We start from the raw sequence: 26,418 nt of genomic DNA on the forward strand, positions 1-26,418 counted from the left end.
GAAAGGGAAATCATGCTTGATAAATCTTCTAGAGTTTTTTGAGGAGGTAACTAGTAGAGTGGATAAAGGGAGAACCGGTGGATGTAGTGTATTTGGACTTTCAAAAGGCTTTGGACAAGGTCCCACACAAGAGATTAGTGTGCAAAATTAAGGCACATGGTATTGGGGGTAATGTATTGACGTGGACGGACAACTGGTTGGCAGACAGGAAGCAGAGTGGGAATAAACAGATCCTTTTCAGAATGGCAGGCAGTGACTAGTGGGGTGCCGCAGGGTTCAGTGCTGGGACCCCAGCTATTTACAATATACATTAATGATTTAGACGAAAGAATTGAAGGTAGTATCTCCAAGTTTGCAGATGACACTAAGCTGGGTGGCAGTATGAGCTGCGAGGAGGATGCTAAGAGGCTGCAGGGGGACTTGGACAGGTTAGGTGAATGGGCAAATGAATGGCAGTTGCAGTATAATGTGGATAAATGTGAGGTTATCCACTTTGGTGGCAAAAACAGGAAGGCAGATTATTATCTGACAAAATAGTAAAAGGGGAGGTGCAACTAGACCTGGGTGTCATGGTTCATCAGTCATTGAAGGTAGGCATGCAGGTACAGCAGGCAGTAAAGAAAGCAAATGGCATGCTTACTTTCATAGCGAGGGGATTTGAGTATAGGAACAGGGAGGACTTACTGCAGTTGTACAGGGCCTTGGTGAGACCACACCTTGAGTATTGTGTGCAGTTTTAGTCTCCTAATCTGAGGAAGGACGTGCTTACTATTGAGGGAGTGCAGCGAAGGTTCACCAGACTGATTCCCGGGATGGCAGGACTGAGATATGAGGAAAGACTGGATTGGCTAGGTTTATACTCATTGGAATTTAGATGAGAGGGGATCTCATAGAAACGTATAAAATTCTGACGGGACTGGACAGGTTAGATGCAGGTAGAATGTTCCCGATGTTGGGGAAGTCCAGCACCAGGGGTCGCAGTCTAAAGATAAGGGGTAAGCCATATAGGAGCGAGATGAGGAGAAACTTTTTCACCCAGAGAGTTGTGAACCTATGGAATTCTCTGCCCACAGAAAGTTGTTGAGTCCAGTTTGTTGGACATATTCAAAAGGGAGTTAGATGTGGCCCTTACGGTTAAAGGGATCAAGGGGTATGGAGAGAAGGCAGGGGTGGGGTACTGAGGTTGCATGATCAGCCATGATCATATTGAATGGCGGTGCAGGCTCGATGGGCCTGCTCCTGCATCTATTTTCTATGTTTCTATGAGCAAGTTATTCAACATAGATCGATTGCGCAATTAAAGTTAACCAGCTTCAAATGAGATTGGAGATGGAAAGAAATAGTTTCTTAAAACTAATTGACAGATGCCATATCATGTATTAGCTCCTTTAAAAAGGAGTAATATTTGGTTTAAAATAAATAATAGGATTGAATGTTGATTGTTGCAATCAAAATAGAAAGTTACTACAACTACAATAGAAATACATTGAAAAATGACTTGGTGTGGAGAAAAAGGTCTAAACATATAGAGTATACACAATGTGCATTGGTGATTTAAATTACAAATCCAAAGGGTGAGAGCAAGCTATGCAAGTTAATTCAACAATGGTCTATTGATCCATAAACCACAAAATCCAATTAAAAAAAAAACATTTTTGTTTTTTCATTCCTCATTTTTGCACCAATTGTCTTCCCTCTTCTCTTGAACGTATTGATTACTGGCTGGAGTTCTGGTTCCAGGGTTGCGTGTTACTCTCCAATTCCTTGCCTGAGTGGCCATTCTTCAGCAGTGTCAGCAGGCTACTCACTTGCATGAGGCACTACAGCCAAGTTTGATCTCCGCAGCTCCCCGACTCGTGCACACACTCCCAGAGGAGCAGTCTGCAGCAGGAACCCAAGTCAATTCTGTCCTCTAATACAGAGACATCAAGGCCAATCTGTCTGAACCACTCCAGCTTGAATTAGCTAACGGCACAGTACTGGGGATCAAATTTGGGACCTTCCAGGGTTGCGTAGCTTAATTCCCTTAACCAGCTGAGCCATTTAGTGAGCTTTTATTTAAAGACTGACTCAACATTTTGGGTTTACTTTGTGGGGCTCAACATGGCAGAAGGCTGTTTCATCACCTGTCATCAGAATCACTATACTATGATATTGTCACATGGCTATTGGTGAATTCACCGTGTGTAACACACTAAATCGAGTAGCCATTCAGCCCCTCGAGTCCGTTCCACCATTCAATTAGATCATGGCGGATCTATACCTCCACTCCATTTACCAGCCATTGCTCCATATCCCTCGATACTCTTACCAAACAAGAATTTATTGATCTGTCTTGAAAGTATCAATTGGCCCAGTATCCACAGCCTTTTGGGGAAAGTGTGTTCCAGATCTTTACTAGCCTGTGTGTGAACAAGTGCTTCCTGATTGCAAGCCTGGTTCTAGTTTCAAGATGATGCTACTATTATGGGAGTAAGTTATTTGGAATGTACCATGTTAACAGCGTACAATAGCTGTCATTTAAATTTTTTTTCCATTTTCAATAAAAGTAACCTACAAGCAATATACATTGATGCCAAAACTATATAACTGTAGCTGGTCAGGGGAATGTGTGGTTTGAATGGCTGACATATTTTGCTACCAACCAAATAGACCACAGCTGTCTTTTAATGATCCTATGTTAGAAAGGGAAAGGAAAAGATGTGTACCTTTCACGACCTCATGACGTCCCAAAGCGCTTTACAGCGAATTAAGTACTTTTGAAGTGTAATACACTGTTGCAATGTAGGAAACATGGCAGCCAATTTACACACAGCAAGCTACCACAAACAACGATGAAATACATGAGCTGTTAAATCTGTTTTTTTTTGTGATATTGGTTGAAGGATAAATATTGGCCAGGACACCAGAACTTTCCTGCTCTTCTCTGAATAGTGCCATGGGATCTTTTACGTCCACCTGAGAGGGGAGAATGGGGCCTCGGTTTAACGTCTCATTTGACAGCGCAGCGGCTCAGTGCTTCAATGAAGTGTTAGCCTAGATTATGTGCTCAAGTCTTTTCCAATAATTATGCATGCACATGTGTCTAGTGCAATTATACATCATTAAAGTACCAGTTTCAGAAATAATTAACTGAAACTCTCTTCACATGTGATACAAGTAGAATTAAGCAGTCATTTAGCCTGAGAATATATATTTTTAAAAACCTCCCAAGCCCATTATCAAAGTACAGACACCTGTTGTGCAGCACTCGCTGATTACATCCCAAATGTACTTTTAAAAGTTGTGTTAACAATGTGTTATTGCAATCATGCAGCGATAATTGCAGTAAGTGAAAGGAATATTGTATAAGTTAGGTCAGTACTGAGCAAGATATTAGGCAGTCATTCACTACCTTAACACTGCCAATATCTTAGAGAAGGTAATTCAATATGAACTCAGCTCCAAACACAGCATCAGGACAGAAATGTGCCTTTTTTTCTCTCTCAAGTAACAGCATAACTAGAGAATATAAAATGATTGAGAATATAAAATGATTGAAAGGGCGGGAAAGCTGAGCAGAGATACATGAACCATAAACCACACTGAATAATGTACTGATAGAACATGTGGTAATTCAATTGACAATACTGTAGATGAAAGTTCAAAGTGTGGACAGTAACTATAGCAGACTAATAGTAGCTCTAATATAAAGTCCATTGAGACTAATCAGCTTGTTCCTATTCAACAAATCAAGCCCAAAGAATTGCCTTCTCATATAATCCTAAATCCCTTCTCTCTCCAGAAACATACCTAATTTTTTTCTTGAACCCACTTACATGGCATACTCAGAACACTGGAACACAAGTAGGCCATTCAGCCCCTCGAGCCTGTTCTGCCATTCATTGCGATCATGGCTGATCTGCGACCTAATTCCATATACCTGCCATTGGCCCATATCCCTTAAATCTTTTGTTAAGAAGTTATCAATCTCAGATTTAAAATGAACAATTTATCTAGCATTAATTGCCATTTGCGGAAGAGAGTTCCAAACTTCTACCACCCTTTGTGTACAGAAGTGTTTCCTAATTTCACTCTTGAAAGGTCTGGTTCTAATTTTTAAGACTATGCCCCCTAAAATAGCCTTGCCGAGTATTTAGCTATTAGAACAGCCCTGCATTAAATTTAATCTAGATATATGGCTATAAAAGGAAGCTATTTCTGAACATATTTGAAAGTGACATGCTTATATATAAAAAGGATAACCTTGTTGAGCAATTGAAACGGAGCATTGTTTCTGGACCTGAATCAAGGAAACAATTACTAGGATTACTTAAAGTGAAGCTAAAGGTAACTATTACAGTATGATGAGTCAAATGATTTTGTGCAGGCAAAAGGGTATTAAGGAGGAAAGGTAACTTTAAGAAGGATACGCATTGGATAGCATTACATATGCATAGGTGACAAAGAAAGGTACTGTGTTACCATCTAGTCTTTGGGAGCCAGGAAACTTATTAGTTAGCAAAAAAGCATCACATTTACAATATTTCTGTACTTTTAAAAGTTTTTGATTGTACACAAAGAAATATCACACAAGATGACGCTTAAACCTACAATGTGCAATTTCCTTAACATTCAGTCAGGAGATGGAAAGCCAATTGGAGCTCTATACACAAAGCATTACAGAACTTTCTCTTTTAGATGTTGAAAAAATGGGGATAACTGCACCACACTAACTTGAGAGAACATGGGCCTTACAGTAAACATCTGTAAGTCAAAGATTCTCTATCAACCTGCCCCTGTCACACAGTACTGCCCCCCCTCCGATCATCAAGATCCATGATGAGGCCCTGGACAACGTGGACCACTTTCCATATGTCGAGAGCTTACCGTCAACAAGGGCAGACATCAATGATGAGGTCCAACACCGCCTTCAGTGTGCCAGTGCCGCCTACGGTCGCCTGAGGGAGAGAGTGTTTGAAGACCAGGATCTCAAACCCAACACCAAGGTCATGGTCTACAGAGCAGTAGTGATACCCGCCCCCCCATATGGCTCAGAGACATGGACTATGTACAGCAGGCACCTCAAAGCACTGGAGAAGTACCATGAACGCTGCCTCTGCAAGATCCTGCAAATTCATTGGCAGGATAGGTGCACCAACATCAATGTTCTCGCTCAGGCCAACATCCCCAGCATCGAAGCATTGACCAAGCTCGATCAGCTCCAATGGACGCGCCACATCGTCCGCATGCCCGATAACAGACTCCTAAAACATGTGCTCTACTCAGAGCTCCGACACAGCAAGCGAGGCCCAGGTGGGCAGAGGAATGCTTCAAGGATACCCTCAAAGCCTCCTTGAAGAAGTGCAACATCCCCACTGACACCTGGGAATGCCTGGCCCAAGACCGCTCAAAGTGGAGGAGAAGCATCTGGGAAGGCGCCGAACACCTCGAGTCTCTTCGCTGGGAGCATGCCGAAGCCAAGTGCAAACAGCAAAAGGAGCGCACAACAACTCAAGCACCCCACTCACCCGTCTCTTCAACCAGTCTGCCCCACCTGTAGGTCCCGCATTGGTCTCTTCAGTCACCTGACAACTCATTAGCGTGGAAGCAAGTCATCCTTGACTCCGAGGGACTGCCAAAGATGACTTAATTTAGTCAGCTATTACACTACCATTAGTCTACTCTAGCAACTCCTTAATTTTTCAACTAGAAGTACATTTTAGTTTGTTCCTCACAGGTTATTTTTTGATCTACCTTCTTACCATACTCCTATTAGGGTTCCCTCTTTCTTCTAATATAAATTGTTACAAGAGGTCCCAAGATTAGACCTTAGGTTGAATTGGCAGTTTGTAAACCTGTAACAAAGGCAAGTGATCTACAGTATTTGACTAAACTCAAGATATGATCCATGTACAAGATAAAACTACTTTTATATCGGTATTTCTACCAGGTCAGCTGTTGGATTGGAATTGACATCAACATACAATACCATTGAATACACAAACAGGCAGACTGGATCTTCCAAAGGAAGGCACCTCTACTAATGTGGGGCCTACGTTATGTGCTCAAGTCTCATTATTGTGCAAGAGTCAAAATAAAATGGTTAAGATACTAGGGAAAGTTTGAGATAAATAGATTTGAATTTGTGGAAAATTTATGGCTAACAGGCTATTAAACCACTAACCATGTGGCTAAACAGGTGATTGTAAAAGTTTAATAGGATAATCAAAAAAGTTTTACACATTATATTTGATTGTTTGCTATAATTTTAAACATATTTACCAGAAGTAGATCACTGAATTATGTTCTACAGCAGGTTTAAAAAAGTCTAATCTTTTCCAAGTGCCATGGAAATTAACTTGTCCAAGGCACTGTTGTATGAAAATCCTTGGTTGAATCACCCCCAGCAAAGTCTGATCCATCTTAGTTGTGTAAAATTTATATTCATAACCACAGCTATCAGGGAGTTGTTCTGTAATATTTGGGAGTCACCCACACCCTGCTTATGCTTTTTTCATTCTGTAACTTAAAAAAAATATATAAACCGGGAAAAGAGGGAACAATTTGCCTTCGTTCTTCATTAATCCGAGGACCAGAACAACCAGATGGGTAATTGGGTAATGTTGGTTATTGAATGGTACAGATTTTAATTAATTGATTTATTGGAATTTTAACTTGAAACTAAAGGAGAACCAAATTTCAGAGAGACCGTTAAGCCTGGGATATTCCTACTCTTACAGAATGTATGTGCTTTCTTTTTAAGAAAGAATAGGGTTTGTGATGGTGCACAACTTTTTATTTTCACAGTTCTCAGTACAACTTTCAAAGGAATCAAAACATTCAAATCACATCATATTGCAACAAAAAATTAAATAAAATCACAGACAATAAAAGGATTTAATATTTTACCTGGAAATTAGACCAACACTCAGTAGTTTCCCTTTGTGGTTCAGGGCATGCTGTCAAACTGTCCTTGTATTCACCCAGATATATTATACACAATAAGTGAAAGATAGCCTGCACAATGCAAACATACTGACTAAAATATACAATTGCACTAAAACACAGTTACAGCACAAAATAACATTTGGCACGACAAGCTCCCTATATATGCAAGTCTTTTTCCAATTTGTTTCAAAATGATCTTGGTTTCTTCACAGTGGCCACTACACCACCCCAATGAAACGGATTTATTGTGAAAGATATTAAACAAATTGTCAGAAGCAATGACTTATGAAAAGCGTGGCCCTCTAATGCATTGCACTGGTAAAAGCAAAAGCCTGCACCATGGATTTTATAAGCAGATCTGTGCTCACTGTGACCCAGTCAGTTGTCAATCACAGGTGGACAGTCAGCAGAGGAACTGAGCAAGAGGCAAGGTACTACCGCAAAGAGAAGGAGGGAAACCACAGTACAAAAATGACCCAAGCCACCTCATAGACTGTCTTGCAGTAGTCATGTACAAAATGGTACTATCAAAGTCCTGCGAGTATAGCACCTGTTTGTACTCTTGCCCAAGGAACCATCCATAGTGCTGGGGCACAGGAAGCGGGGGTCAGGAAGGAGGAAGTACAAGCGCACACAGTTGTAAACATGTTCCAGGCATATTGCAAGCAAACTGAAGATTCACAAATACTGTACAGAGGGGGGAGAAAGTAAGCATGTTTAGAATTCCTCATTATGTGGATAATTTTAATTGGGTTCAATACTGAATTACAAAGGGTATAAATAATTAAACTGCACTATGAGAAAGGAGTTACCCTTGATTTTGATTATGAATGAAAACCCATTTCAGTTTGTTTGCGCTCTGGGTCAATGGTTGATCTCAAAAGGACTTGAACAAACCAGATCTGCAGACCATCAATCTATGACTGTGGGTAAAAACAGAGAAAAGCTGTATAAACACTAAAGTTCTTAGATTATGTGCCTATATAACCTTTAGAAACCGGTTGATAAAGTGACTGTAGAGGAATTAGCAATTAGGAACAAATTGCTTAAGTGTGCTGTTTTTCCCCCTTTATTCAATTCTAGTATCCAAAAAGGCTTTATACACAGTCCAATACAATACATTGCTGCTAACTATACAGCAGGGAGTGGAAATGCATATTAAATGTGTGAAATTCCAAAAGGGCTGTGTTCTTTTTTTAAAAATCTATAGTTTTGCACATTTTCGCAGCAGATCAATAACCCCTAATCTCCCTTTTACAAATATTAGTATATACACATGAATTATTTTAGAGGCCAATGTATCAGCTCATTATTTGACAGTGGTATAATTAGTGTTTAGGTCATGCTCAGTACTTTAAATCATATTGTTAGTAAAGGATCTTTTGTATCCCAGCATGCTTCACAGGTGTTCTGGATCTAGTGGCTTGGCCCATACGGCAGAGCCTGGTCTCCAATCGTCTTCGATCCCCTTGCTACTGGACCAAGACCTTGCTCTGTCAAGTCCGTGTGGTAGCTGGTGTGCAACGGCCATCTCATGTTAAAAGAATTCACGCTAAAAGAATTCACGCATGCATTTTCCACCCTTTAAAATTAAGTTCAGGGCCTTGCATCAGTCACCTTAGAACTCATTTTAGTGTACACCGGGGGCCTGCCTAAGAAGAGCAGCAACCCAGACAAATAAACATTTTTGGAAAACCAGTTCCACACATTGCAGAGTTAACATTTTCACTTATCTGGATGCTCCTACTCAAATTTGTTGAGGGACATCTCCTGACCATTCTTGATGCCTCCTACTCTATTATTACAGTAGAATGTGGATTTTGTTAAATGCTAAACCTCCAAGTACATTGAATGCTATAATTTTCCAGCGCTTGAGATCAGTACAAGTTGGTTGTACTGACCACTTTCCGGGGCTGCCCATTCATTCACAGCCAGGATTCAGTTTTCCCAAGATAATAAAGCTGAACCGGCTGGGTATTCTCATGAGATCAGGCACATCTCTCAAGAGGTGGACTGCAAAAGCACTAAAATTGGGCTTGTGAAGAGACTCGTCTTTTGATGTCACACTGCCATCAGCAACCATTGCTGCAGTTCGGGAGTCGCTTGCCTCTCAAGGAACAATCAAAGTGTAGGCGTGAAATAACACCACGGGGAATCGCTGCTTCTTCGTGCCTGAAATTGATATGCCATGTCCTCACCTGCATTGCCAAAGTGTCATCATGCCTGCAGATTAAGACTGTAACGCTCAGGTGAATTTGGTGATCTTTTGCCAAATTAATCACTATATATGGATTCCAGTTTATCTCGCAGTGCTATATTATAGCATTGTATACAATAGTCACCCAAAAATCTCTCATCATAAAGTTTAAATTCTTGCAGCTCGGATTTCCTCAGAACCATCCCTAATGGACATTAGTGACTAACACCTTCTGCTCAACATTCCCAAGAGGCAAAATTGTTTAAAGTTCATGTGAAATACACAGAAAGCATAGAACCATTGTCTCACACTGTGCTAAACTGTATTCTTTTTGGAAGCGGAATGCAATTTTACCACATAAACCCATCTCATTCACAAACAAATTACATTTGTAAGCCTTCTAGGGAAGTATTTTACAATCTTATATTTTACTCGGCTACTTTCCAGGGTACTTGATTTTCTTGGTTAAAAACTCCACTCTGTTCTCACAAAATTTTACGCTCCTTTTGACTCTCATTCGAAGACCCCGCTATGCTTCAAGGTAATTGGTTCAATTTGGAAATTAAGGCAGCAAAGAAGTCTCGGCTATGCTGTCAATGCATCTGCAATAAAGGTCATTACAATCAAATGAAGACTATTCCATCAATATTAAGTCTGAGTTATTTGAAAAAAATTGTTGAAATCACAAATATCAGAATTTTATTTTGCTACTAGCAGATCTGATGTCATTGGGCATCAAGTGGCTGGTCTGGGGTCGAGAGCATGGTTATGTTGTTTCATTGCTAATCTGGCCTGCAGCTTTAAGGTCACTGCTTTAAATAGGCAAATCCAGGTAATTGCACCTATTTATAAATCGCCATGGTCAATCCGTATACGGTTGTAACTTCAGGCTTCGGGTCAATGACTGTCTTTACTATTTAAAAAATATATATTTTGCACCTGTAACAAAGTGTTACACGTGGGTGTGTGACAGACCTGAAATAGATGTAATTTCCGGGCCTAACTTAGGAAGCTTTGCAAGAAGTTCAAATTGCTACTTTTAAAAGATAGCAGCCAAGAAATAATGGTTAAATCAATAAAGAACTGAAGCATTTTACATCTTTAAAACAGCAGAGTAAATGGGCATGTAATTGCCCATGCTATTCAATTTTTGAAGTCCATTACACTCCACCAGCAGCACTATATCTGGTGTATTTCTCAGCCATGGTTATGCTGTCTAACTATACCCTCTCGAGCCAGTAATCATCAGATCTCCCCTTAGGTGCAGCAATTAGTTCATCTCACCAACCCCTGCCAGTGAAATGTTAGTCAAAATTCAGTTAGCTCCTCTCTAGCATTAGAAATCTAAAAGCAGCACAGCAAGCTGTCAGCGCACTTTTAAAACTTTATCTTTAAAGATCATAAAGAGTTAACTTTACATAGATTGCAGCTGATCCACGGCAGGGACTGTGCAAGAACGCTTGTTACAGATAATTTCACTCCTGATGTCCCACCAAACTGGAATACAAGTGAATCCAGTCACCAAACTTTGTGTGCAAGTGGCAATCTGACTGATCTGTCAGCCATTATGGTTTTAAATTTAAAAGTTATTTTTAATTAAAAAAAAGTGAACTTCAAAATTCTGGAGCATAAAGAAATGTTCTAAAATAATATACAGGACAAAAGAGCACTCAAATTAAAACACAACAGTTTGGCACGGTCAGAAAATAGTTGCATATAATTTATTATAAACTAGTCCAAATAGTCTCTTAATAGATATAGTGTATGACTGAATAGATTCTGCTCAGAAATAGGGGACTCTGTACTAAAAAGCATTGACCCTTGCTTCAGTGTAGAATCCAGTCAGTCTTCATCAGTTCGGCATATACTTTGCACCACCTGGTGCAGTACTGAACCATACAGACCAGCAAAAGTCCCAGGCTCAATCCTGGGATTATACAAGTTTAATCAATCTCAGCCAGGATAGAAGATTGGGCACAACAATTAGTCTCAGTACTCTTTGGGCTATAGAGGGGGAATAAAATTGCTAGAATTCCCACTCCTGATTCCTATCCATACACGTGCACATCCGAGAGTGAGGGGACAGGATTGGACTTTGTTGTGATGCCCTCCGTTGTCCAAAAGAGTACCAACACTCACTGATTAGACTCACACGCAAAGATTGCCCAGTTGAGCAAGGTACCCAGAGGGGAGTCTGCATCTGTGGAACCATATACCAAAGGTGAGCCAGTGCCCTCGAGTAAAAATTGGGGAAAAATAAATTGTTGACAGCATGTTTAGAAACCAGGTCTTATAGTAATAGAATAAGTGAAGAGTAAAAAAATATTCATGGCAATGATGCAATACACTAAAAAGGAAATAGACTATCCTTCCTGTAGGTAGCAGTTATGTAATGTATTGGGTCCCCTATTCCTGAAGGGTACTCATTGCAGTGAGTGCTCGTAAGTGCAGTTTTCTTCTGCAAAAGACGGACAGAAACATACTTCCTATTTACAATAACTGAGATATTATGCACATATCTCAAGTAGTTTCTGGAGATCGAGGCAGTAACTTTCCTGCGTTGATGCTGTGCATGTCTTGTCATCACGAGCGATTCTTCAAAATTACAGGTACTGCAAAGATATGGAAAACCACTTGTTAACAAAAATGTTTTCATTTGTTACTTGGAAAAGCACACATTACACCACATAAATATTATCAGCTCAAAGAAACTTGCCGACAGCTCTCCTATTCCCTAATGCAAAATTTATCCATCAGTATATACGGACAGTGAGTGGCTCCTTAAAAATGGGCAATATTAATAAAGCAATGAGAAAGAGAGAAATTAAAAGAATCCGTTCTGCATTTTAGTATTTCCTCCAATGTTCCCTGAAAAACAATTCAACTTTAATAGTTTTACACAGAATTAATTTTATCTTGCCTATTTAACTTTTTCTCAAAAATATGCTTCTGCTTCCTAAATGGTCAGTGGATATATGGATTGTAGACTTGAGTCATTGTTAGATGTTTCTTATTCTTAATAACAATGCTTTTAAAACAATGTATTAGACACCAACAGGAATGTGGTAAAGGGATAAATGGGAAATGTCTAATATAGTTAAAGGAAGAAGAGCTACACGTAACACACACTGCAATGAAAACAGTTTATTTCCTTCCTATAGAATACGGTGAATAAATAATATAGTCTCCCTTGACATATACACACCAGAATAGTATGGCTGAGGAGGAATTTCAACTGGAGCAGGATGACAAACATACTTACTGATGATGACTAGCAAGACAATTATAACGACCACTGATACGATGGCCTTCATCTGAAATGGAAAAGTTAACAAGGTCAAAAAATAGTACAATGCAAGCTTTCCTGTACCTTTGTTAAACAGTGATATCTGTAAATACAGAGGACATTGTTTATTTGTAGTTTAGGAAATGTGTATTGTGCTAAAGTTAAGACCATTTTCCGTTGTTGCTCCTTTTGAGCATCAGATTTTTATTTGCGTGCACATAATGTTTAGTTAGACCTGGGTTTGTTGCATAAGTAACCCACGCAGATCAACTGGGAATGGAAGCTTTGTCATGGCTTGCCTTTGAACAGATATATTTACCTATAAACTCTAAGCAGAGCAGAGTTTTTCTAATAATAGCAACAATAAGTAGGTGTCTGTCATTTACTGAGCCGCCTGCCACTCTTATATCACCCTTGCTAATGAAAGAAAATAACCTAAATAGCGTCTTTCTTGACCTCAGGATGTTTCAAAGTGCTTTGCAGCTAATGAAGTACTTTTGGAGTGTAGTCACTATTGTAATGTAGGAGACATGGCACCAGTTTGCACACAGCAAGCTCCCACAAACAGCAATGTGATAATGATCACATAATCTGTTTTTTTAGTGATGTTGGTCGGGATATTGGGGAGAATGCCCCTGCTTTTCTTTGACATAGTGCCCTGGGGTCTTTTACGTCAACCTGCGAGGGTTAAAAGGGCCTCGGTTTAACATCTCATCGAAAAGACGGGACCTCTGACAGTGCAGATCTCCCTCAGTACTGCACTGGAGTGTCAGCCTAGATTTTATGCTCAAGTTCCTGGTGTGAAGTACTGGTTCCACTTGTGTAGCAGTGTAAGTGTAGAGCCCTCAAATTTTAACAAAGCCCTTTCACATTTGAAAAAGTAAATTCTTAATAAAAGTAAATAAATAAAACAAGTAATTTGTTTCTGCATTTATAAAGCTTCTCTGTGAAACCCCATTTTATCTGTTTGGTGTTGCACAGACTGAAATGGAGCGATAGTGGATCAAGGGATTCCTTCACAGCATACCTACATCACTGACATCAGTGTTTTTAGATGACAATGGAGGGGATCTGTAGATACTTAAAAACAAAATAGAAGTTTAAGCTTAAGTAAAAAATAAAATGCATGAAGGAGGCCCATCGCAAGTAACAAATTCTAAAGCTACATCCTCCTTTAAAAATGTTAATACTAAAAGTATCTATTGCAAATTAGAGATATCGTTGCATGTGTCTTTGGGGGCTTTTTTTCCTCCTAAGACACATTTTTTGGATTATTCAGACATCCAGTCTGATGTCACACACCTCTGGTTGGATCACGGTACAAAACTCCCAAATAACTTATGTTTCAAAACAAGCTTCCAAAAAGTTGTTATGCCACGATCTGAAGGTTAAAAAAAAGAACAAAAAGAGGGGGGGTGGCATAAATTAAAACTATGTTAGCAGTAAATACAATTGTCAAAAAGGAGTCACCATTATGAAGTTTTAGACAGTTTGTTTAAAGATTGGTAAATAAACCTTTTTGTGTTCATTATGATTTACTGATCTCAGTGCCAGAATGCAGCAAAAAATCCTCAAAGGCATCTCTCAGGGTGAAGAAAGGGTCAGCTATTTACCAGTGAAATGCCACAGGAGATTAGTTTTACACATTTCATAAATCTCAGTAATCCAGATGATCTTGTACAAAATTTACAAATAGGACAAAAATATTTCCCATTCATTCATAATTCAGAATCTGATTTCACAGTGAACAAACGTGCTTATCTGTGACAAACTATCAGAAACCCGGGCTAGAATTTCCAAAAAATCCGCCTGCGCCGGATTGCCGCCCAAAATACCGTTAAGATTTTAAAATTACCGCGGGCGAAAAATTCCACAAAAAATTCCACCCGGAGGAAAAAAAATGGACCCGATTCTCGGCGGAAAACGCAATCTTGGGCGGTAATTACTCAAATTTAGACCGAGGCTGCGGGTTAGGCCCAGGAGGGGGAAAAACACAAAAAATATTTTTTCCAAATAACAAAATTTAAAAAATCAGAACACATTCTCAGGACCCTTTTCAACTTAATCGCTGTAAAATAATTTTAAAATAATTATTAAAAACCCACAAACTTGCACCTTTTTTTGCAGGGCTACTTACCTATCGCTGCTTCTCCTGGGCGTTTTTTTTCCTACTTACCTACAGGTCACTGCTGAGCCAAAACTCGGGAGATAATGGTTTTTGGACGGTCCGCTGCCCAGCGGTATTTCAAAATCGCCGGCGGAACTCTTTCTGGAAATTTGCGCCGGGTGGTTTTCCGCCTTAAACTGCCGAGAAACTGGGCGGAGATGCCGTGGAAAATCCAGCCCCATGTCACAGATCTTGTCCGGGTATGATTAGGCCATAGAAGCTATGGATACCTTGGCCCTCAGTAGCTAGAAAAACTGATCAAAGACTCAGGTAGTCATGTCATAGATACAACAAAATCATTCTTCAGAGTTTTAGATCTCAATCAGCTAACTGCAGGCCAATTTGTTTGATGTGACTGCCACCTGTAAAATGGATATTGTGACCCAGGGGCACTGGACAAAAAGGAAAAAAGGCATACAATGCATGGATGGGATCAATCAGAAATATAGCAAAAGTTAATTTAAAATAAAAGGCGGTGGGTGGGGGAAACGGGAAAAATGAGGGAAGACAAGGCAAGTGGAAGTTTTTAGCCTCAATTAAAGGTGTATATAGAGCTGGTAAGACACTAATAAAGCTATTCCGGACATCTTAGTAGCCTAACATTGCTGCAATATTAAGATTTGATGTGTTAAGTGTGTGAGGTGAAGATTTTCAAAATGGTTAGCTCAGGAAGACAGCAATTTCCACAGACCTGCCAGCAGGCTACAGGTAAAAGGCACTGTATTGTGCACTCACCTCAAGTATAAATTCATTTCATTGATTTTCTACGCCACTATCTACTAGAAACACATGTTCATGTGCTGTAACACCAAGTTACATTAGGGAAATTTAGGGTAACAATGCATTTAAGCTGCAACATGGACAAATTCGTTCATAAAAAGATTACACAGAAGGAATTACATGGAGGAAACTATTGCTTTAAAGAATAATGCTGTAAAGCTGTATAGTATTGCACTACAACCACTACCAATGACTTGCATTTATTTTAGCTCCTTTAGTGTAGAAGGCATTCCAATGTGAGGGAAGGTTGGGTTATAGGACCCAAGTTTCTCTAATAAAAAATAATGGCGCTCACTTACCTGGATGCCCGTTTTCATTTGGCCCCTCAGCGCTGAAAATAAAACACCCAAGTTTTCTTCCACCATGCGCACCTTCTGGCGCTGGCGATACCCGAGCTGATCTCGCAGGGCGGGGCTTCCAGTGTGCGCCAGAACCGCACAGCGCATGGGCAAAAAAAAAATCTGCGCGGAGGACCTTCGGCCGGGGGCTAGCAGCGGCTGCAGTCAACATTCTGGAAAATCGGGAGAAGGTTGCATTGGATGGTTAAAGAAGACAACTCTGATTTGTCTGCTACTTTTTCAATCATGGTAACTGTAAAAGGTTTCCCTGCACTTTATGGAAGATTTTGGGGAGGGAGAAGATCGCAGAAAAAAGATAAAGGTTTTTTCTTTCATTGAAAGCTGACATTTATCATCGCAGGTGCAGCATTAATGGTAAGTTTACATTTATTTCTATTTTTATACTTGCCTATAGTTATTGTTTGCTTTTTAAATTCCCTAAAAGTTTATTTATAAGAGACAGGGAGTCCCTTCGGCCGGGGATAGGAGTGGGCCAGCTCGGATTCTCTAACTGCAGATAAGGGTTTTTCCTACGGTGTTTCTAGGGTCTGTGCGCTGATTTAAAACATTTTGTTGGTGGGGAAAGTTTGCCTTATGCACAGAAATGGCGCACAACCTTCTTTTACAGATACACCTGCGGCAGAATGTATGGCGCCAAATATTCTGCCGCTGGTCGTACACGCCAGCGCCCTAACACTGGGGAATCTTTGAACTGGGCTTCGGCGCAAAAAAGCTCACTGGGCGCCGAGAAAAGAGCCCAGTGCTGGGGAAATTTGGGCCCATCGTCACAGAGGAATCTGTAAACGAGGACAATGATGATTTGGAATTTAACACATTTGAATAGGGGAACAAATGGAGACTGGAGAGGTCAGATGTGATGAGCAAGCAGGACTTAGCGCAGGATATAGAATTGAAATACATGCAGGGTGAAACTTGGGGTGGGTCCCAGCAAGGAAATCTAAATTTTGGTAGGAGGAATAAGGTGGCCACTTATTCCTTGGAAGGCAAGACATTAAATTGGGTAGAGGAGCAGAGAGATCTGGGAATACAGATTAAAAGTAACAAAACAAGTTGATAAGTCAATAAAGAGTGCAAATAAAGAACTGGGGTTAATTTCTAGAGGAAAGAACCATGTGAGTAGTGGGTGCAGTTCTGGTCTCCATTCTACAAAAGGAATATTGAAGCACTGGAGAAAGTGCAGAAAATATTTACAAGAATTTTACCAGAATTGAAAGGATGCAATTATCAGGAAAGATTGAGCAGGCTGGAACTACTTTCTCTGGAAAAGAGAAGACTGAGAGGACATCTGATAAGAGGTCTTTAAAATCATGAACGGGTTCGATAGGATGGATTTAGATAAACTGTTTCCACCTTGGTTGAGTCTAGAACAAGGAAGCATAAATAAATGATAGCCACTAACAGATCAAATAAAGAATTTAAGAGAAAAAAGTGAAACAGAATTCCTTCAGTAAAATTGTGAAAGTCATTGACAACATGACACGATTATTCTATTCATTATATTGTCCTCAATGAAATTATTGAGTTCCACACATTCCAAGCTTAGCTGTTAAGTTTTTTTGTTAAAAATACAGGGTCCGGAAACGCTATTATTCATGTGGCATCACAAATGTCAGTCAAAACCCATAAATTCTTTGCAGAGTTCACCTAGCACATTATTACAGTGACTGCGTACGAGTACAGCCCTGTAGCTATTCTGCTCAAATAATCAATTCTAAGGACTCTGAAGCATTCATTTGTTTTTAAAAAACGGACTTCATGAGTAGCATGCTGTCCTCTACCATCCAAACTTTGTTACAGAACCTGTAATTAAAGGTTATTTATGACGGGCCAATAAAGGTATAAAACACTGGGGTCAGTTTTGAGGTTATGGACTACTTATTAGTCTTCATAAAAAGGAATACATTTAGGTTCTAAAGCAAATTTTATATACAACGAATATTGCACACATCATTTGAAGAATTTAACTCCTTTTGGTGTCAGAATTAATCCAGCACTTGTATTACACAGGCATTTTTTACATTTGTAATTGCTTCATTATGTTATATCCAGTAAGCACATGCTAGTGGTACTTGCTGAGAAATGCATTTCACAGTAACCTCAATGTTTACAAACCCAACACACAAATCTACCTTTCTGGCGAGTGATAAAGACAATTTATTCCTCATTCAATATATAGATGTGCTGTCTATGGAATAGCAAACATGAAATCAATACAACCAATTCTTCAACTGGCACAATTTGCAATAAATTCTCATTTCTGAAGGATTTAAAAAGCAGAAAAAAGTCTGAAGAAACAAACTATTTAAAAGTGATTAGGTTTACTATCAGAGTACAGTAGAATTAGGTTTTAGTTTTAATGCTGCCACTCCATCACTTTACTAAGTTACTGTAGGGTGCATTGACAGTTCATACATAGTCAGTATGAAACACTCTTACTTCACATCAACACTACAGTCACAGTGTAAATGCAGACTAATTCTGAAGGCCTGACCCTACTTCAGAGTGAACTGGAGTGAGATCCCCTTCTCCAGAGAGTCTCACTCAGCTTGGCTGTGGTGTATCTTGGTCAAGTGGTCATTCTTCATACAAGAGGTTAGACTGAATGTTGACAGGCATTGCAACTGCAATGGGCATCAAAGCTATGGAGGATATCAGGAGAACTCTCCCGCTCCTCTTCGAATAGTGCCATGGGATCTTTTACATCCACCCGAGAGCAGACGGGGCCTCGGTTTAACATCTTAGCCGAAAAGCAGAACCTCCGAAGGTGCAGCAGTCCCTCCGTACAGCACTGCAGTGCTACCTTAGATTATGTGCTCAGGTCCCTGGAATGCGGCTTGAACTCATGACCTACTCACTCAGAGGCGACAGTGCTACCAACTGAGCCAAAGCTGACACACAAAACTACTAAGTGTAATCAGATTATGAGCAACATTAAAAAATTTGGTCATCTTAAAATGGGCTTATATCATTTTCGTTTTTCCTAAGTGGCAAATATTTTGTTGCCAAGAAGGCACCACATCAGTGCAACCTCAGCTAACCATTCTCCTTATATGTATGTATTGAATGGTAACTTGATGCTTTTAAATGCTACATATGTTGATACTAGGTATTTATTTATTCATCCTGATTACTTTATTTAAAAAAATACAGAATGGTGGAATTCTCCAAGTTCCTGAATCATTATATGAGAGATGGGCATGTTGAAACAGCCAAGGGATTCCATCTGCTGTATTTCCATACCAATAACAATGGGACTGGCATTTTTATGCTGGTTGCAAATCAAAATAACAGCATTGAGTAGGTTTCATTATTACAATGACACTACATTCTGCCCTATCGTTTTAGATTTAGTGTTCTCCTTCTTTCAGCTATTCTGGCTGCGCTGTTTCACTTAGAATTATGTTCACTGAAACACTTCACAACACACCTGGCCATGCAACTGGTGGGACCCTCGGGTCAATGGGTTCAATTAATTCTGTGAAGAGACAGAGTCCTCCTTTCAGGTAAGCCCTATGGCCCAGGAGTCATTATCCTGGCCTTCTTGACATTTGTACTTAGCAATTATCTCCGGTCCAGTGAATTTCAAAAGTCTGCGCACTTTCCACATCACTCACCTTACACTCTCTCCACCACATCTGGCGTCGTAATTGCTTTGCTCTGTTGCTGAAAACCGTGGCATTATCGGATAAACTTTCTGCAAAAGGAAAAGAAACAGGTCCAAGACAGAATGTTTAGGCACACAATTAAGTGTAGAAACTTGCAAAACCAGTTTAAATTTGATCCATAACTCAAATCCTAATTTGAATTATTGAGTGTCACAATGATTCCTGAGCTGCAAGAAAACAATTTCAAAAGGACAGTAAAATTGGAGGCTACGTTACTAGAACTTCATAAATCTATGTACAGCTCAGCTATCAGTTTGCAGTAAGCTGCGAGTTTTCGTCTCCTGGATCCTTCAAATACCCCATCAAATGTGTTTATTTTAAAGTGCAATGGTGATAATTATGACAAAAAGATTAAAAATGAAAAACCATTGGAAACAAAATGTCTGGAGAACAGCTACAATAGCCAGGTTAAGTAGGATCCCACTTTACTACAATGTTCATTTATCCAAGCCCCTTGATGTCCCCAAAGGCTCTTTCACCTGCAGCTGTCTACTGTGCAACCTTGATTATCCACAAGAATCTATGTGGAATTTGGGGGTTGTGTTTTACAAAAAGGCAGGCAAAAGATAATCAAATGTTGGTAATTGACTTTTCAAAGCCTCTGGAACTAGGATAGGTCATTGTTATCTGGATATCTCAGATTTGGTAGAATTTACTATTCACGCAGCTCTGAAGTTGGCTGCCAACACTTCTATACACCCCAAAAAGATCAGATCTTAAGCTTACTATGTATTAAACTCACTCTTACATTATTACATAGACTAGGAACATTAGACAGACTAGGGGGTCCCATCCCACCCACCCCTATAGTTCAGCTGGTTGTGAATTAACAAGCCAAACAACTAGAAAGCCAAGTTCATCCCCCACAGTCTGTATTACCTGCTGTCAGTCAGGGTAGCAGTAAAGATACTATAATTGACCTCAGGACTCTGGGTCAGAGTGTAATATTAGCCATGGTTCCTGCTCCCACCACCCAGACAGAAAACTTGTTGGAAACATGCAAGTGTTGGAATGAGGACAGGGTCAGCATTGGCTACAATAACGCCTCCAGTTGAACAGCCTTGAACAACAACTTGCATTTATATAGCGCCTTTAACATAGAAAAACATCCTAAGGCGATTCAGTGGAGCATTATCAACCAAAATGTGACACTGGGCTACATAAGGAGATATTAGGGCAAATGCAGATTTTAAGGAGCATCTTAAAGGAGGAGCGAAAGGCAAAGAAGTTTAGGGAAGGAATTCCAGTGCTTCGAGCTCAGGCAGCTGAAGGCACAGCCACCAATGATGGAGCGATTAAAATCAGGGATGCACAAGGCAAACACTAGTGGTCTAGGCTCATATAAGAAGAATGGGCACTTGGGCTTGCCACAGTTGGGTTGCAGAGAGGCAAGGAGATGCTGCTAATGCTCCACAGCAGCACCAGATGGGCACATTGTTCCAGTCTATGTCCATGTAGTGGGAAGGAGACTGATAGTAATGTATTCAAACATTTTAAAATTAGTTGCTCACCATACCAATCATGAGAGTACCTGATGTCTGCTGTCTCCCTAGCGAACTCAAACCCACTCTCGTCATTTATCTCACGACAAGCTAGTGACCATCTTTCTTGGAGGGAGATGAGCACAGTATTGTTGGGGTTGAGGTGGCTCCAAAGATGGCACACCTGATGGAGGTTTGGAACCATCAACTCTCTGTTACAGACTCAGTAATCCAATACCTGAGCCAGTCAGGTACACAGTACTCTGGATACTACACATGACTAAACAGCCAGCCTCGCTCACCAATGGAACCCTGAGGGAAGACTTATCACTGGAGGCTGGTAATGTCCCCACGCAACACCAGATAACCCTGCAAGCCAATACTGCTGGGTAAAGTGATACTGTCTCGGAAAAGCAGCAGGAAGCTGCCATTGCTCCATATTGGCAAGGTGCACAGCTTTAAGTGGTTAAACTTCATTTACGCATTTTTCTTTGGGGGGAGGGGGGGATTCTCAACCTTCGTTCTGCCAACTTGCGCCTAAACTCTGTAGGAACACACCCCACTTACCCAAGTCTAGTGTGTGCACCCAATATTAGGCAAGGAGAGATTGTACTTATGAGGATTCCATAATCGTTCATTTTGAGATTCATAAACAAGCTGATGGGTTTCTGCATGTGTCAGACACCAGGCTGACCCCCAAAAAAGAACCCCAGGGCAGTAGCGTGGGAGGTAGTAGAAATTTTGATAACGTGTCATAACACGATCAAATAAAGACTGTGTGATTAAAATTTTTTTCAAAACCCATGCTGTACAGTTTCAAAAGGATACATGGGCAATAAAGAGTTATGGTAAATACATATTTTGAAAAAAGCACATTTCTTCCCCATTTTCTTTTCTCCCAACAGTGCTCGTCATCTTTGCCAGCTGGGAGGGTGGGAAGATATGAGCTACAGATTTCTCCACGACTGCTGCCAATATTGATCTATGTTTAGTAGTTTTGGTAGTAAGGTGAGGAACAAGGCAGCCCATCAGTCTAGCTGAGAATTGCCCAAGTTTATTTTTGACACAAACCAACAATCTTCCAAGGCAAGGGTCGCATGCTCAGCAGTCCAGTCGATCTTGTGACTGGCAATAGGTGGACAGGTCTTCTCGGAGAGACTTACAGCAGTACAGGCTCCAGACTAATGCGGATAGAATACTGCAATGCAGAGGAAACCACTGCTGGCTGTAAAACAAATCTGGGTTGGAAATCTCTCTGAAGTAGTTTTATTGCGTGGCTGTCAGAACACCTCTCCAAATTAGTATTCCAAGATAAATTCTGGCATTAAGAGTTTGCTTAATTAATACAAGCCCGTTACACATGGCTTACATGTCATTTTTCCTGATACACGCATAAGAAAGGTGAACGCTTTATAAAAAAAATTTAAAAATTGATTCAACCACTGTGCAAATATTCTAAACACGCCTTAGTGGGTCATTCGTGCTAAACTATCCCATGCCGTGTTTAGCGACTGCTGTGACTAACACAACTATGTGAAAATAAGTATGTTTTGACTGTTCTGAAGGAAAGAGGTAATTATCCCCCACAGTTGAGTTCTGGAAAATAGCATTTAGTGGATCAACTGCCATCACAACTTCAATAGGTTTCCCTTCCCAGGCGAAGTTGAGAATATACACTAAATATTGTTTGTAGTAAAGTAATGCAATGTGTTCAAAACCGGCAAAGTTTAGAGATTTTTTTTTCCTCTACTAGAACGTACACAGATCTTTTCTCCTTACATTTTCTCATTCTTAAAATATTGATTAAATCTCATCTGAAAATTTAAGACCCTTTGCACTGACCATTGCAGATTTATAATTAATTAATTTTAAATGACTAAAGGTAATTGTCTGGCAAATTATTTGGGTGAGCCTTTTCAAAGAGTTAAAACTTGTAATCCAAATGTTTCTGCTATTAATTAATGTACATCAAAGAAAAATGCCTTTCAATTGTTGTCTATTTCTAATCGCCAGAAGCCACAATACTTTTCCACTTGTTATTACAACAATAACATGGTAAACAGTGGTCAACATGGCTTTCGATGGAAAAGCCTGACAAATTTCCTTCTTTGAGCAAGTGGCAACCCAAGAGGACTGGTGGGAAAAATCCTGTGATGTGGTGTACCTAGATTCCCAAAGGACATCTGAACAGTTAGTTCCACGTGAAAGGCTATCACGACTAAGCTCAAAGCTGTAAACATTCAGGGTAAATCTCACAAATAAGAAAGTGGCTGAAGGGTAGGACAACAATGGGTGTTTGTTATATAAGTAATGTCAGGGTGGGGGATGGTAGGAGCTTTGAGTGGGGTCCCAGGGCTCAGTATTGGGACCACTACTGCTTCTAATTTAAGTATACTTAATGCAAATTAGTTGTATTCACAAAGAATACCAAACGAAGCTCAGAATTGCAGATTTACTAAAATTATACTGGGGCTAAAAGGATTAGATTATGAAGATAGGTTGCATAAATTTAGATTATATTCCTTCAATTTTAGGTTAATTGAGATATTTAAAACGATAAAGGGATTTGATAGGGTAGATACAGAGAATCTATTTCCTCTGATGAAAGAATCCAGAATAAGGGCGTACAATCATAAAATTAGAGCTGGGCCATTCAGGGGTGAAATCAGTAAGCACTTTTTTCACCCAAAGGGTAGTGAAAATCTGGAACTCTCGTCCCCCCACCAACCTCTCCCCCAAAAGGCTGCAGATGCTGGGTCAATTGAAATTTTCAAGTGTGGAGATCGACAATATTTTGTTGGGTAAGGGTATAAAGGGATATGGATCAAAGGCGGGTAAATGGAGTTGAGGTACAGATCAGCTGTGATCTAATTAAATGGCAGAACAGTTTGTTGTTTGTTTGTGTCCAAGTTTGCTGACGATACAAAGCTAGGTGGGAAAGTAAGCTGTGAGGACAGAAAAAGCCTGCCAAGGGATATAAACATGTTAAGTGAGTGGACAATAAGGTGGCAGATGGAGTATTATGTGGGGAAATGTGAGGTTATTCACTTTGGTAGGAAGAATAGAAAACAAAGTATTTTTTTAAATGGTGAGGAACTATTAAATGTTGGTGTTCAGGGAGATTTAAGTGTTAGCATGCAAGTACAGCAAACAATTAGAAAGGCAAATGGCATGTTGGCTTTTATTGCTAGGGGGTTGGAGTACAAGTGTAAGGAACTCTTGCTACAATTGTATGGGGCTTTGGTGAGACCACACCTGGAGTGTTGTGCATAGTTTTGGTCTTATCTAAGGAAAGATATACTTGCCTTAGAGGCGGTGCAACAAAGGTTCACTAGATTCATTCCTGGGATGAGAGGGTTGTCCTACGAGGAGAGATTGAGTAGATTGGGTCTATACTCTCTGGAGTTTAGTAGAATGAGGTGTGATCTAATTAAAACATACAAGATTCTGAGGGGAAATGACAGGAGAGGTTTTTTCCCCTGGCTGGAGAGCCCAGAACTAGGGAGCAGTCTCAGGATAAGGGGTCAGCCTTTTAAGACCAAGATGAGGAGGGATTTCTTCACAGAGGGTTGTGAATCTTTAGATGTCTCGGCCCCAGAGTGCTGTGGATTCTGAGTATATTCATGGCTGAGAAATAGATTTTTGGACTCTAAGGGAATCAAGGGATATGGGGATGGGATAGGACTGGAAAATGGAGTTGAGGTCAAAGATCAGCCAAGATCTTACTGAATGGCAGAGCAGGCTTAAAGGGCTATATGGCCTACTCCTAATTCTTATGTTCTTAACAGGCTCGAGGAATTGAATGGCCTACTCCTGTTTCTGTATGTAATGCATTTTCTGGGATATGAATCCCGTTTTCACCTGTCATTTGGGTTCCAATCCAGCTGAGACGCATGTGATGAAAGTATATTTTGCTCGTTGGCTGCAAGAAACTGGGCAGTTTCAACTCAGCTGTAGAAGGCATGGACCCCCGCACAATACTATTCCTAATGTGATGCAAAGATAACCAGTGTAAGAAGTGAAAAGTGTCACATTGGTACAGTTGGTGGATGCAGAGTTAGGACTGGGACACATTGTTAGAGCTGAGCAGAGATAACTTTACAATGTACTCAAGATACAAAAAGAAGTCAATGCATTACGAAATTAAAAATGTAAATAAAACAGGGAAATGCTCTTTACCAGATTTGTCCTGTAGCTCATCAAGACGTTCTCCTCGTTCAATCACTCGAGTGATGTTCTCCTGCATCACATCAATAACCTCATCTACTTGATTTTGGACACTAACAAAATAGGAAAAAAAATTCTCAGAATGTGACTTTACAGCTTCCTACAAACAACCCTCTCTTAGATATGCCCAATCCATGCACCGGTCCCACTCGCCACCATCCCCTCCTCCACCCCCACATTTGTGACAAAGAACCTATTCAAAAGCGATACATAGATATAATTCTAGATATCCTGATTCGGCTAGAAGTTAACCATCTACACACCAAATAAGAATATTTTTTAAAAATTATATACTTGCAATATGGCAAATATTCAATTTACCTTACACACTATATCACTTAACAAGATTAACTTTTCTGGAGGTGTAAAACAGCAGTATATTATAAGCCATTATTCTGCTACATCATTATTAGCTCATTCACTACTCACTGCCACTGTGTGACATCACAAGCTGCCCATTACATCTAATGGTTGATTAAAATGTTCAGCGCTGAATCTAGCTAACAGACATTTCTAAAGGGAGGGAAGCAAAGAAGTGACACCAACCAGTTCAATGTATTATAATTAGACTATCAATAACGCTGAGCGACAAACCGGTGGCTACAGTGAATCCTTATTAGGATAAATAAGGAAATACAGGTAACTCTTGTTTATCGGGATACAGATGTAACGGAAAACCCGCTGTAATGGAATTAAAAATATTGCGTCGCCACTTCTCACCCGTAAAACTTCGACATACATCATATCCAGATCCTTCTGTTGCAAAATCGCTAACAATTCCACGTGACACGCACCATGAGCAAGGACTCAGAAAATCTACCGTAAAAATCTAAAACCTGAATACACAAGTTCACCCTCCTCTGCCCTTGCTTTGCTGGTGTGTGTGCGCGCGTGGCTGCCGCTGACGTTGGGAATGGGGGCAGTGCCGGCACCGGGTTCCAGGCACAGAATGCAGCCCGCAGCGCACACTCCGGAACCCCAGAGCTAGACAATCTCCTCCTCAAGGCCACCTGCAGCCACTCCCAGTGCAGCATTCGTCCCTCCGCGATTACAGTCTGGGGGAAAGTACATGCATGCTGGTAATGTCCATCTTTTATATACTTAACTGCCTTGTAGCTGATTGTATTTATGTATTTATTCATTCAAGTTTTAACTTTAAAATGTAAATTCGCCCTTGTGGAAAATTCGTTTACCCGGAATTGCCGAATCCCCGAGCGATCCGGATAAACGAGTCTCCTGTAGTGAAATAAACGATGAATTGGCTAGGTCAGAGCAGCTAACTTTATGTTGAAGGCAATCCCGAGCAGTGTCTTGCTCAATGGCCAC

The 26,418-nt window shown here is 40.2% G+C and overlaps 1 protein-coding gene across 7 annotated transcripts in view; it reads right to left on the reverse strand.

The window, feature by feature from the left end:
* Positions 1-6,770: 6,770 nt before the first annotated feature.
* The window catches only part of vamp4 (vesicle-associated membrane protein 4), a 102,419-nt gene continuing 82,771 nt past the window's right edge, over positions 6,771-26,418 (reverse strand). For 3 of the 7 annotated variants that reach the window (XM_070887371.1, XM_070887372.1, XM_070887373.1), the window contains 4 exons: positions 25,045-25,145; positions 19,334-19,413; positions 12,390-12,441; positions 10,835-11,739 (listed from right to left, as the gene is read on the reverse strand). In XM_070887371.1, coding sequence (XP_070743472.1) covers positions 11,711-11,739; positions 12,390-12,441; positions 19,334-19,413; positions 25,045-25,145 — 262 coding nt within the window. In that variant the 3' untranslated portion in view covers positions 10,835-11,710. The other 4 variants (XM_070887374.1, XR_011594093.1, XM_070887376.1 and 1 more) reach the window with 4 other exon arrangements.

This window comes from Pristiophorus japonicus, chromosome 8, assembly GCF_044704955.1.
Source record: "Pristiophorus japonicus isolate sPriJap1 chromosome 8, sPriJap1.hap1, whole genome shotgun sequence".
Lineage (NCBI taxonomy): Eukaryota > Metazoa > Chordata > Chondrichthyes > Pristiophoridae > Pristiophorus > Pristiophorus japonicus.